The following is a 14207-nucleotide window of genomic DNA, read 5'->3' as shown; positions in this document are numbered from 1 at the left end:
TTACTTGTAAAATGGCAATGAATTGTCATTGCATGTCATGTCAAAGATTGCAACAAATTTCCATTTGAATTCTGCAATTTTCCATTTTTTTTATTATATATTTCACAATTTTATATTGGATTTCTTTTAATTTGAATTTTGTAATTTGAATTGTAGAAGTCTTAATTCTTTTCTATAATTCTTTGTCTTGTATTTTTCCATTTGAACTGTAAACTTTTTAAAGGAGATCGACCCGCATAATCCGATAAAACAAATAAAATATATATTGAACGTCTAATGATTTTCACTTTCAATTTCTTGTCCACATAAAAAATCATGCTGAGGTCTTCAGTTGCAGGGAATGCTAACCTCGCAGAAAAGTCTATGAACCTTACCGCAACCCCTCGTTTTGTGTCCCTCCTTATCATTATAAAGAGACATTTGGTACATGGAATAATATTCGCTTTAACAGGTTGGGCACACCTCCCCCCCCCCCCCCCAATTGGTGGTTCGAGTCCCATTTGGTGGGCAAACGCCTAAATGGTATACAAATAATACTAACGATATGATGGTCTTTTATATTCGCGCTTAAACTAAAAAGAAAATACATGAAAGCACATTTGCACGAGAAACAGGATTGTTTGTTGGCATCTCCTACAACTATACAAGACAACTCACCAGACATCCCATGTGTGAATCTCGACTGAGGTGGATCAGCGCACGTCTCCCAAGTAAGTCTACTATTGTTCCTCCATGTTCTTAGGCAATTATAAGAGTATTTTTATCGATAATTATTATAAATTTCGACGTGGGAAGCTTCTTACACCTTCTTTTTTCCCAAATCAAAGCGTTCTTTTGATCAGGATCACGAACAACCAATGAAAAGTACCGTTATAATTAACTGCATCCTCTGAAAGTTTGTATGGTGGTCAAAAAGTGTATAAAACATTCAAAACAGATTTCGGATTTATATTTTAAAGTAAAAATGAATTTCTTTATTTATTTGATATAGAGATGCCTTTCAGTTAAATATGTGGATGCAAAAATCACCATGTATTTTGCGGAGAAGAAGAGTTTAAAATCTTGAAAATTGATGGGGAAAAATAAAAGTTTCAGTTGTGGAGAAGTTAAGGTAGGAGGGGCACATTACCGCCCGCACAGATAACTTGTGCGAAGGATGCGTTAAATATGCTATCTCTGTCCCCTCTCATTCTTTCTCTCACTCTTTCTAATTGAACTTCTCTCTCTCTCTCTCTCTGAATGAATAGATTAAAAAAAAAAAAAACTATGATTTCATGAAAATTCAAGATCGTTATATATTTTGTCTCCGTATGTTTCATATTTCTTGTTTTATAATTTTTAATAAGACGCACTAAGTTAAAAAAAGGAAAAAGAGTAATATGGTTGCTGAGCTTGTAGAGAAGATTGAGAACGGAGAGATTGAGGATGAAGAACTTGCGTCAATCATGACTGCGATTGGTACCAAATTTAAAATAATACTATTATTTTAAATTAGTGGCTAAGCATTAATAATTATATTGTGTTGTAATTGTAGTTTTTGGAGATTTTTTTGATAAAATTTTAATATATTTTGAATGTAACACAGGAAAGAACCAAACTAGAAAAATATTAGATGACAGTGTGGTTGCAGGGAAAATTTATAAAGATGATGAAAAATTCAGAACATTTGATGCAGCAAGTAAGTTGATAAATAAAAATATGACTGTCACAATGATTTACTAGTATTTAAAAATTATTGAACATTTTTATGAAAATGTTATAAAAAAATAAATGATTATAATTTTGTATGTTTCATCTGAAGGCTATTTCTTGGAAAGAAACACCGTCATCCTAGGGTTCTTTAAAGGATTGATGGGCGACCAATTCAGTGAAGAATCCTATGCCACTGGCATATGCGCTGCTGTGGAAAGCATGTATTATTTGAAAAACAGAAACTTTGTAGGCCCCCTGGCATTTGCTAAATCCCTTTTACTATAAACGAAAACGGGTGCGTTAATTTCCAATAAAATTTTTAAAATTCCAATTTTGCATAAATATATTGTATTTGAATATCAAAATATAATATGATTTTTATACTGACATCCTTTAAATTCCTGTTATTTCCTTGCATACTAATCGTTTACTTTAAATATCCATAGGAATCAAAGAAGGGTTGAATGTTGTTTCAGCTGCTAGTCCAGCTGGCAGCTACACAACAATTCTTAAGTGCTTAAGAAACCACAGCCAAGAGAGAATTAGATGTCCTGATACAAATGACATCATATCGTTTTTCGACAACAGTCAGGTTAATAAAGTTTTTGGAAATATATTTTTTATTTGTAAATTTTTTTACATGTGTGACCGTGTTTTAATATTTTTTCCTTCCATTTTAAATGTCATCGGTCGCAAATGGAGAGTTAAGACCGACTTTAAGTCGGAGTGTTCCGTGATCACCTCTGTGGTCCATATGGTGACAGATGACAACCTCCAGGCCAGCGCAGACTACTTCCCTTCCTCTTGGCAAAAATTTGATACAGAGGCAAAACAATCTATTATTTGCCAAATGAAAGGAAAAGAATCTTTCTTTGAACAAGAATTTATTAAAATTAGGTATTTAAGCCTTATTAAAAATGAAATTTTTCGCTATGATTATTAGATATAAAATATTTGTTATTATGTTACTCGGTATACTTTATTTATCAGAAATGATTTCATCATAAACCAAATTCAAAAGGTTATGAATCAACAACATAATGAAAATGGCCAATATGTTGACCACATTGACAAAAAGAATGCCAACCTTACGAGAAACTCCAGCACCATCAGAGAGGTACGCCTCTTTCTCAAATGATACGTGGGATATCAAGTCATTTACAAACTCCACTTGATTTTACTTGTGTTAAACTGTTTATTTGTACAGTTACTTGTGTTTTCCTGTTATAAATACAGAGAAAACAGGCTATTATGAATTACTCATGGGGGAAACAGTATTTGAGAATCCATGTTCTTACGACGCCGTAGAAAAAGTAATGTATTTAATGATACAAGTACATACATGCAAAAACTTGACCAATAAACTTGATAAAAATCATATTTTGTGACATTCACAGGTTTTGGACCATTTTCTAGAGGAAGTGGGTGTGGGGACAACACGACATTGGGCAGCTGTCGGCTGTGACGGTTTGCCATACGTATTGGTATCCAGAATCATTGAGGATGTATTTGTATGCCCCGTTTGTCATAGGCAGTATGACGGCTGTGCGGAATTCAATTCCCATATATCCCACACTGGGCATGTAGATGACGCCGAGGATGGAAGAAAATACAAAAACATCCTCATGCTTACAGTTAGATAGCAAATAAAATATACTAATACATGAAATATTGATTTAGTTTATATTTTGATTAAAATATTGAGAAAATTATTGCAGGTCATAGACATTTTGAGATAAACATGACTAAAGCCATGTTTAAACTCCTGTGGGAGTTAGCCCTAGTTGACCTCGACAAAATGCTTGGTTTTAGAAGCTTAAAAGCGCTTGCTGCATCCCAGAGTGCAAGTGGTATAAATCTTTAGTAATATTTCAATAAAAAATCATGAACGCGTCAATTCATACCCACCCTTATAATCATATACATTTGTATTAATGATTCGATTTGTTTCAATATTTCAGATCATCATAAAAGTTGGCAGATCTTGGAAATATTTTTTTATGCCATGTCTGCAGAACTAATATTGCCTTATGCCAGACGCGTCCTCGCAGATAACCTGGAGCCTTCTGTCCGAGGTTTTCTGGAACATCTTCGAACCCCAAACCAGAAATTAATGTACTACATTCTTTTCAATTTCAGCTTAGCTCTCCATATTTTCAGAGCAGGCGTAAGATGGAACAACAGTGAGGTAATTCTTGCCAGAAGGTCTAAATCTTCACCGTTGTTCTTTGGTCTTAATATGCCATTTTACATGGAGGCATATTCAAGGGATTTAATGATTCGTATGCAGTGTCCCTCTGTGGTTAACGAGTTCATTGCAAATCATGAGTCCTACAGTGTCAGTGGCAACGAAAGTAAGGGTGGAGGGGGAGATTTTGTACTAGAGAATCTTAACAGAAAGAGCAAAAGCTTTATGTCCCCAGGACTGCAATCGGAAGAAAGATGGAAAATCATGTACAGAAATAAGGATAGATTGGACAAGGTAAAAAGTTTAAGCACTTAGTGTTTAAGAAATACTATGTTTTATGTTGTTTAATTATAAATACATCAATGCTGAATGATTTTGTTTTTCAGATTAAAGCAAACTTGCAGATGCAGTTGTCAATAGCAGAAAAAGACACAGATTACATGTACACATCAGACATCACAGACGAAATAACATCATTTAGAACATTAATACGACAAAAGCAATATCTACAACAGAACACTCTTACAACTCTCTCAAACAAGCCTACAGACAGCAAATTACTTCAGTTTTCAGAACACGCACAACAAAACAAAGATTTACATTACTCACATATTACAACCCACAAACTTTCATTAAGGAAACTTACACCCATTTTTATTCTACAGGAGCACAGACAAAAACATTTTGACATAGCAAACAAAACAAAAACAGACATAATTTCACAACACAGTTTCATAATTTTAAATACAGTTAAATGTAATGAACTCTAAAACGCTTTTTGAAAAATGGAAAAAAAAAATAAGAATATGGAGAAAAGTGTTCTCTTGGAATTTGTCAGAGAAATTGAAGAGCTGAAAGAGGGTCAGAGCGATTCTGTTGGAGAATAGTTTAAGGTAAAGATTCGTGGACACTATAGATAATTTTACTTTTTACGAACTAAATATTGGGGACAAAAAAATTTCCAGATTTTTCAGCGCATTCTTCCTATATGCAGTTACTCCCACGCACCATGCATGCCGCCAAAATGAACATTCTTTCTCCATACAATCTACCCACAATGTATCAGATAATCCCTCCCCACATAACCTACAACTGCTGTCAATATTTCCCTGAAATACAGTTTCTGTGGTTTAGACAGCCTGTTCTTGTACGCGCACTGAGGGATAGGACGATGATGACGACGCCGACGATGAGGATGACGCCGACGATGATGAAGGCGACACCGTCAAAGATGACGACGAAGAGGCACATTTGGGTCCGTCCACAGACAAAGAGCTCTTTTTAAGTTCCTAAATCCAACATAGTGTTTTACTTCATTTTTTTTTTAATTACTTTCATACCAAAAAGATACAATTTTTTTAATTCTACAATGCAATAAATTATTTTCTATCTACATTCAGTGTACTGTTTGACATACACCTCAGCTGAAGTTGCAGTATAAGGATCTTGTACCTGTGGAATTTTAATATGCTTTTAAATATTCATTTTAAAACATTGTATTGCATACTGATGATATCTTATTGTTAATTAGAAAAATTATCTATGTGTTTAATATTATAATTACAAATGGGCAAAACTACTAGCATTCTTTTTTTCTAATATTGAATAGTGTTTTTTTGTGTCGGTAGCATCACTTTTGAAAGAGGAAAGTGGGCAGACCACAGGCGCCAGAAGTGTGGATCGATATCCCCCCCCCCCACTTCAAATTAAACAAGATGTGTTTGTGAAACACTGATGCCCCCGTATGGCATCTTATGGCGAAGGTTAAGGTTTCTCAAATGCAAGTCAAAATCCAGGTCAAAAGATAGAAAATGTTAAATTTGAAAGCCCTAGCTGAAACTGTTCAAAAGTGATGGCCAAGGTTAAAGTTTTTTAAAAGTAAGAAAAACATCAAGGTCAAGGTCAAAGTTGTTGGTATCCAAAGGAAGGTCATGTCACAAGGATTTACATATGTGAAGTATGAAAGCCCTAGCTCTAACCGTTCAAAAGTTATGGCCAAGGTTAAAGTTTTTCAAAAGTAGGTCAAACTCCAAGGTCAAGGTCAAAGTTGTTGGTATCCAAAGAAAGGTCTTGTTACAAGGATGACTTATGTGAAGTATAAAAGCCCTAGCTCCAAGCGTTCAAAAGTTACGGCCAAGGTTAAAGTTTTTCAAAAGTAGGTCAAACTGTAAGGTCAAGGTCAAAGTTGTTGGTATTCAAAGGAAGGCCTTGTCACAAAGAATACACATGTGAAGTTTGAAACCCCAACCACCAACTGTTCAGAAGTTATGGCCAAGGTTAAAGTCTCATAAAGTTTTGCAAAAGTGGGTCAAACTCCAAGGTCAAGGTCAAACATGATGGCACCCAAAGAAAGGTCTTGTCACAAGGAATACACATGTGAAATATGAAAGTCATAGCTCCAGCCAATCAAAAGTTATGGGCAAGGTTGACAACAGACAGACAGACAAACAGATAAACAGACAAACCGATAAACAGACAGACAGGACAAAAACAATATACCCCCGGGACCTTTCGATCCGGGGACATAAAAAAAAATATAAGACCTTATAATTTCTCAAAAATATAAAAATTTTCCCGTCATTTACATTCATATGTTGTTCTATGTAAGCAGATTGTAGTTTTTTTACGTTTAGAGAATGGCCCTGTACGGTATAATAAAAATAAAATATGTATTTTTATTATACTGTACAAGATCATTCTCTAAACGTAAGAAAAAGTACAATCTGCTTGCAAAGAACGACATATGGACCTGATTGACGGAGAATTTTTTTTATATTTTTGAGAAATTATAAGTTCTTACAATTTTTTAAAAATAAAATGGTGGGTATCGATCCACACTTCAGGCGCCTGTGGGCAGACTTTCCCAAACCGACATGCAAAACAAATTAAAAAAAATAAAATAAAGAGAGAGGGTCTGATAAACCATAACTTTTCCAGAAGAGTATCTTTTCGTTTGCTGAATGACCGATTATTTTTTTTTGTCTGTTAAAACTTTGTAGGCTCTTTCTTCTTCTTTGTACTTTTAAGGATGGACACCTTGCCTGTTTTTTGCTAACAAAAAATTAATAAACATATCATTACAACACATGAAACGATAATTTTCAGTGATGTTATAAGAATTATAGAAAAATTACAATAATAACCTTCCATAGAAAAAAATTAAGCTTTTGACGTATATCATTTTAGATCAAGAGATTTCATTGGTTATAATTTTTTTTACGTCAACAGGATGCTTTAAATTGAAAGTAGCCATGTCGAAGAAAACGCTCAAGCTCAGAGCAGGCTCTGAAAACGGATTTTAAGGTGATATGATGCAAATTAAGTGCTTTAAACAAGGTATTGTTGTAATATATGCTTATTTATAACAACTAAGCGCACAAATTTCCACATAGGATTTCCAGAAAACTCAAAATATCAATAGAACGAATATTGAACTACTCACCACACCACTCGCCATCATGCGCCTTTCTCTTTTCTTAGCGTGAAGCAAAACACACTATTTTTTACTCCCGAATGGCTAGTATATTGTGTGTACGATTTGGTTCATTGCCCACCAAATGGGACTCGAACCACCAATGGGGGGGGGGGGGTAACCTGTTTAACTTTATCATTCAAGACAATGATAAATACTTGCATATGACAGGGGTAGAAATAATTATTGTTTTTTTACTGATCACTCGGGCTTTCACCTGAACTTTTTACTTCTCAACTAGAAGTTTTACTGTCCAACTGGGCCATATTACATTATAACATATTACATTACGATACTGAGTGCAAAATACTCTCAAACGTGTCGGTAGGTTGAACTTCTCGTGAAATATTTTGTATGTAAGTAATACTGACTTTTCCCAAGCACATTTCGGATAGAGAAAGATACAATGAGTTTATTTATATAACAATAAGTTTACATTAATTGAGTTAATCGGCTGCGCCAAGGCGATTTATATGTAAAATCAAAAAAATTGTGAATTACTTTCACGTGGTCAAAGTTTTATAAAAAAAAAAAAACTGCAAGAATAAAGCCGAAACAACCCTCTATAAGAATAAAATATTGTATTTCTTAGATATTTTATTTGCAGAATTTGAGGTACAAATAGTGTACGGTATACATAATCATTGCTTTCTCCCTTTGATATTTTGCATTAGAGGCAGAGAAATGATTTTGTTTGTTTGACAGGGGATGCATACTTCTTCATGGCAACTGATCTCAACGCTGTTTTCAGAGGCCTGTTAATAATTTGTATAGGTTAAATAGACTTTTTGTAAATGGTCCATTGTTCGTAGTCTTTGCACTCTATTTTAGTGTGTCCTTATCCTTATAATTATATGACCGATCAATTTTGCGTCACATGTTGATTAACCCAGTTTCTAGAAGATTATAGCCTTTAGCCGGTCATTAAGTTGTTTTCAATAGAACCTCGCAGAAAGGAGGTTTTCGAGTCTTTTTAAAATCAATTTCAAAACGAAACTGATATTAAAATATTCTACATTAATTTTTCTAAAAAGTCTAAACAATAGTTTGTTTCTTCAAACATCTAGAAAGTAAACTTATGGTTGTGTCGTTAGACGGCCTTTATTTTATCACGCCTTAACAACGACAGCCAACATTTGGTATACACGCCTCTCCTTTGGTACAGCACTCGACCTTTCCTGGCAGATACTCGCACTTAGTGGTTCCAATCTTGCAACCAGTGAAATATACGGAGTGGTTAGAAGAGGTGGACTGAAACCAAAAGAAATATGAATATCGCAGACTTAACAAAGTAATAACTATTTTGACAATCGAAAATAATAACTTAACTCCTTATTAGATTCTTTAGAGATAGGTATTCTGGTATATAAAGTCATTCAAATATATTTATGCCTTGATCGATAGTTTTTCCTTAAATTTTACCATTATAGTAACAAATAATAAAATTTTACCCCGTTCTTTAGGAGCGGATCTATAACTTTCTTCCACTCTTCTAGACTCCATGATGCATCAGCTTGCACTATTACATCATTTACCGTAAACATGGGGGTTCCGGATATCCCACCTTAAGAAAGATACCTATGATGTACAATATATCCTAGAGGTTTTTAATAAAATGTTTACCGTTACGTTATATCTGGGACACTAAACCGAACATAATATTTTTCATGAAAATCTGAAAAGGAATTATTTTTTTTGTCTGTTAAAACTGATGGTTTTTATGATTGACCTATTTGACTCGAAAGCTAGAGCTTGTTTTCGTAAGAGTGTAATGAATAATCTTTTTCATACTGGAGTTAATCAGTTAAAATTTGCATTAAGGATCATTTTAAATTCCAAAATTCAAGTTTAAAACAAGTCAGCTTATATGTATGTTTTATCTATAGACAAAATAATCCCTAATGCATTAATTACACTTATCAAGAAAGTTACAATTTTATACTCCTAAAGATTTTAAGATTCCAAACCTTTAACAGAAAAGAGTTACATTTTCCTCGTGTTTTACATCGCAGTTTTTTTTTATCTTTGGAATTGTATTATTTTATGAAAACAGCCTTGCAAATGAGTAGATTACGTAGAATTTCCTGAACTGGCAATAAATTTTGCTGTTCTTTAGATTAGTAGAAAGCTTCACGGTAAGAAGACTATCTTTATTATAATGTTTAATTTATCATAAATCTGTATGGATATGGTACATGTAACTTACGAGTGCATGTGTATTTCCATTCCACTCGTGTGTCCTCATCGACCATAGGGTCTGCCATCTTTTGGATAAAGGTCGATTTCTGTACCCCTAGCTCCACTGCTATATCACTAAGCATACTACATGAAAAACGTGTATGAACATTAGCAAGAGTCAGCAGCTAGGTTCACTTTATACAAAGATATTGAATGAATGTCTCATTTCCTAGACCTGTCTAAAGACAGGTGTTTTAGACAACCTTCAGAAAATAATTTAAATCTGCAAACCCTTTCATCCAAAATTTAAACATTTTTACTATTACCCGAGAACAATCTATTATCATATAATTGTACATTCATAATCAGAGGACCGACTTTTTGAAAAAATATTGAAATTTTTTTTGCACTTTTTGCTATTTTTTTTTATGAAATTGTCAAGATTTGGAAATAAAAACGCAGTTCATGATGTCATAATACATGGAATAGTGAAAAAGGTCCAAATGATAATTAACGATAATTAACACATTGTTAACTAAAACTGGGCTGTTTTGTTTTTCTTAGAAATTCAAAGGGTCCTTTGTGAAACTTGCTCTTTCTTTTTCCAACAAACAAATTTTAACGATGAAACCCAATGTCTCAAAAATGTTGCATTCTCAATGAAGTACATGTACCTAACCATAAGTGTTTAAATAACTTACTTGACGGCGACATATGTTCCTGACGCATGCATATTCTCACCTGATCACCATGGTTTCGGACATTGCTTTGGTGGCGTTGTTAGATAAGCTGTCTATTTTATTATATATATTGCCCGTCCAGTTGAAAACACCTTGTTGTGAGTCAGATAGCTGGTTAATAATCTGGGCACCCTAGTACAAAAACCAGACAATGAGATAGAAATATAACGAACACTATTCAAGTTAAATGTCCACTTAAACAATACAAATCGGGAGCTGAGCCGACACGGACCTCTAAAAACATCAGAGGTGGGATCAGGTGCCATGGAAGAGTGAGAATTCCCTGCCGACCGGTCACACCTGCCGTGTGGTCTTTGTGATGATCGGTAAATGAGGGAAAAATCCGTCGACAATTCAACGAGCAAAATATGGCCCAACAACTAAAAGAATACAAATCGGGAAAGAAATCTAGGAAGAGGCAATGCTATAAAAAAAACCTTTACAAATGTGTAAACTTGAGCCTTCGTTACGTTGATATTCAAGATAAGGAATTTATGTATAGTTCAATTGCACTCCTGTAATTTTTATGCCACCACCATTAAATGGCCGGGGGCATATATTGTTACCCGGCTCCGTTATCCCGTCTTCATTGACTTTCCGTTCATTATCTCTGCAACAGGTGAACATATTCAATTTGCACCGAGCAGGTCAAGCTCGGATTTGGTCAGAGTCCGTAGATTTTTGACAGAGTTATCCTTCTTAAACTTAGTAAAAATAAGAAGTGTTCAGTTTCCGCTCTCTAACTTTTAGAGGGATATATGTAAAAGATTGATTGCATATGCAGGTATTTTACCAAAAAATTCAGGTCAAGTTCAAATTTGGTCGTGGTCCGATGATTTTTGACAGAGTTATCCCTCTTGAAAGTAGGAAGTAATAAGAATTTTCAGTTTCCTCTCCTACTTTTGTAGAAAGGTATTTATAAAATTGAAATTTTCCCTCTCTACCTTTTGCAGACCGTCACGGTAGCTCAATCAGCGGAAAGCTCTTACAATCAATCTTGTAGGAATATATGTATAAGGTTGAAATTGCATGCGCAGGTATTTTACCAGAAAATACAGTTCAAGTTTGAATTTGGTTGTGGTTCGATGATTTTTGATATATTTATCCCTCTTGAACTTAGATTGATTGATTGTGTTGTTTTACGCTCCGTTCGAGAATTACTCAGTCATATAGAGACACCATATACCGGTGAAGGGCTTCAAATTAAAATTTTACTCGACACTCAGGGCCATTTAGCAGTGAGGGTTCTTAAACGTGCCAACGCGACACGGGGCCTCGATTTTTAAGATCTCATCCGAAGGACCAGCAACTTTTACTTACCAGAGCCGAACCCTTGGCGAAGGAACAGTTGCTATCATTTTTTTTATCGACTTAGGTCAGTCGCAGCCGTGATTCGAAAATATGAACCTTCAATCTCTTGAACTTCAAAAAAAAAACAACTCATTTTCCGCTCTCTTCATTTTGTAGGAAGGTATGTATAAAGTTGACACTGGATGTGCAGGTATTTTACCAGAAAAGACAGGTTAAGTTCGAGTTTGGTCCTGGTCTGATGATTTTTGACAGTTATCTCCCTTTAACTTAAAAAAATCTAAACATTCACAACTTCTTATCATTATTTCGGCTACAAATTTGAAATTTTGGGGTGGTGCGGGGGAATATGTGGCGTTAAGACACACTATTCTACAGATTTTGAATTTTGTTTCAATAAATTACACTTCCGGTACTAGAAGTAAGGGATGAACTATTACAGTCGTTATGTTAAAACTACAAGTAGATTTGAAATTTACATTTTCCAGACAATTTCGATTGGAACGAATGATAAACTTCTTAATTTCCTTATTCCCTTTGCATGCATAACAAGTTTGTGTCCTATACATATCAAGGCACGTAATTGGGGGGGGGGGGGTGTTGTGCTGACAATCGAATCTTTTTCAAACATAACATTTTTACTGTAAAAAATGTTCCTTGAAAGACTGATTGCCCTCCCCCTTTTTGTTGCATTCCATCCCTCCTACCACTTTTTGTTGCAATTTAGTCAAATCGTCCCATGGTAATAAATTATGGAACAAGATAACCCACACAACCCCCCCCCCCCCCCAAAAATGGGATTTTAAATTTTGGAAAACTTCGCTTGTCAAAGATTTTTTAAGTTGTCAAATAATTTGTTCTGCCCCTCCCCTTTCAAAAGCTATGATCTTACGGGAAAAAAAAGCTACAGTTGTTGACTAAAAATTGCGACCTTATTAGCAACTTACAAAACATATTTGAGAGATTTTGAATTATCGTTATTTCACAAAAATGAAACTGAGCTCTCCTTAGCAGTTTAAATCTCAGACATATTACTATAACATAGACTATACATAGAAATTATGATCTCACCATAGCAACAAGAAACGAGTTTCTGTGGTACGGAAGCGGGAACATATGCATTCTGAGAGTAAGAACATTTGGTCCATAGTGATTTGCCAGTTGTAAAAGAGTAGGGAATGCCATTTTACTCTCAGGACAGACAGGTCCCATAAAAGCATCCACATTAATTCTAGTCAGACCTTTCACATCTCCATAAATGTATCCAAGCTTCCGGTTCGGAATTGGAACCTGGCCATATATAAAGTGAAGCATTAAAGCTAAAAGAAAACACCTCTTCAGCGCCATTGTTAACACGTGTCGCATCTATTTGTTGTAACCTTCTCTGACCTAATTCTGCTTAACGATAAGCACTAGTATTGTGTCGCTTCTGAATAATTCAATCTGATTATCTCCAGATAACGACATTGAATTTTCGGCGATTACATTACAAGTGCACTAACTTATAAAATATAAAAGTGTTATAATCCTTTGTATGAACTTAATTTGATAGAACAATAGCAGAGCTTTTCAAATAAAAAAAATATTCACTGGTCAAGTGGACCAGTGATTTAGAGAAAATCACTTGTCCACACAAATATTCACTGGTCAATCAGCATACATATCGATACTAAATTAAAAAAAAAAACTGAGAAATTGTAATTCCAGTTACATTAGAGAATAATTCCGACTACGTGTCTTTTCGTGGTCTGTCACTGACGAGAGGTGAAAATTTTTTGAACCCAAAATGTGTTGTTTTACGTAAGATTCGAGAATATTTCACTCATATAGAGACGTCACCATATACCAGTGAAGGGCTTCAAACGTAGGCCTTTAATCGGCACTTAAGGCCATTGAGCAGTGAGCCTCGGGGATCTTTATCGTGCCAACCCTGCCATGGCACGGGGCCTCGTTTTTGAAGGTCTCATCCAAAGGACCCACAACTTTCACTTCAAAGTGCCGAGCCCTTGGCGAAGGAACAGTTGCTACCTATTTTCAGGTCACCTGAGTTTACTCAGGTGACCTATTGCTATCTGTTTTCGTCCGTCGGCGTGCGTCGTCCGTCAACATGTGAGCATTTTCAGCTTCTACTCTGGAACCACTGAACCAATTTCCACCAAATTTGGCATATAGCATCTATGGATACAGAGGAGTAAAAATTGTAAAATTCATGACCCTTGGGGCCTGAGGGGTGGGGCTAAAACTATCTAAATTGATGCAGTGTTTAAAAATCTTCTTCTTTACTCCTGGACATCAAGCAGTCAAACTGTTGGCATGATTGTAATAAGCATTAAGCTCTCTACCAAAATTGTGAAATTCATGGCCCCAGGGTCAGGGGTTCTGGTGCTAAGGTGGGGCTATATAGATCATATAGTGAAAGTGCATTATTTCTAGTTATGAAGAGAAAGAGTGCATCTTCCAAACTTGTGAATTTCATGGCCCCAGGGTCAGGGGTTCTACTGTTAGGGTGGGGCTCTACTGATAATATAGTGAAAATGCATTAATTCTTTGAAAATTACCTTCTCTGCTCCTGGGTATTATTTAAACTAACTAAGTGTATGGTTATGATGAGCAAGAGTGCCTCTTCCTA

General features: G+C 35.1%; 2 protein-coding genes across 2 annotated transcripts; one reads left to right on the top strand and one right to left on the bottom strand.

Annotated features, from left to right (window-relative positions):
- The first annotated feature begins 2897 nt into the window (after positions 1-2897).
- Positions 2898-4650, top strand: LOC133198216 (uncharacterized). Its single transcript, XM_061334342.1, has 4 exons — positions 2898-3005; positions 3090-3542; positions 3654-4174; positions 4267-4650. The coding sequence occupies exons 2-4, from the start codon at positions 3434-3436 to the stop codon at positions 4648-4650; spliced, it is 1014 nt and encodes a 337-aa protein (XP_061190326.1). The 5' UTR covers positions 2898-3005; positions 3090-3433.
- Positions 4651-8454: 3804 nt separating this feature from the next.
- Positions 8455-12907, bottom strand: LOC133198718 (uncharacterized). Its single transcript, XM_061334736.1, has 5 exons — positions 12650-12907; positions 10272-10402; positions 9559-9674; positions 8804-8916; positions 8455-8603 (listed from the first exon to the last, which is right to left on the bottom strand). Exons 1-5 carry the CDS (start codon positions 12890-12892, stop codon positions 8469-8471), a joined length of 738 nt encoding a protein of 245 aa, XP_061190720.1. The 5' UTR covers positions 12893-12907; the 3' UTR covers positions 8455-8468.
- Between the last annotated feature and the right edge of the window lie 1300 nt (positions 12908-14207).

Source organism: Saccostrea echinata, unplaced genomic scaffold, assembly GCF_033153115.1.
Source record: "Saccostrea echinata isolate AGI-Se365-2 ecotype Australia unplaced genomic scaffold, CSIRO_AGI_Sech_v1 ptg000033l, whole genome shotgun sequence".
Lineage (NCBI taxonomy): Eukaryota > Metazoa > Mollusca > Bivalvia > Ostreida > Ostreidae > Saccostrea > Saccostrea echinata.
This window is presented reverse-complemented; position numbering and strand designations above follow the sequence as displayed.

Bases quoted from the DNA above. Each gene is read 5' to 3' on its own strand.
- LOC133198216 (XM_061334342.1), top strand. From the start codon at position 3,434: ATGACTAAAGCCATGTTTAAACTCCTGTGGGAGTTAGCCCTAGTTGAC. The intron at 3,543-3,653 runs GTATAAATCTTT...TCAATATTTCAG, and splicing joins TGCATCCCAGAGTGCAAGTG to ATCATCATAAAAGTTGGCAG. The intron at 4,175-4,266 runs GTAAAAAGTTTA...TTTGTTTTTCAG, and splicing joins ATAAGGATAGATTGGACAAG to ATTAAAGCAAACTTGCAGAT.
- LOC133198718 (XM_061334736.1), bottom strand. From the start codon at position 12,892: ATGCTTCACTTTATATATGGCCAGGTTCCAATTCCGAACCGGAAGCTT. The intron at 10,403-12,649 runs GTGAGATCATAA...TTTTTGTACTAG, and splicing joins ACTCGTTTCTTGTTGCTATG to GGTGCCCAGATTATTAACCA. The intron at 9,675-10,271 runs GTGAGAATATGC...TTTTTCATGTAG, and splicing joins TCCGAAACCATGGTGATCAG to TATGCTTAGTGATATAGCAG.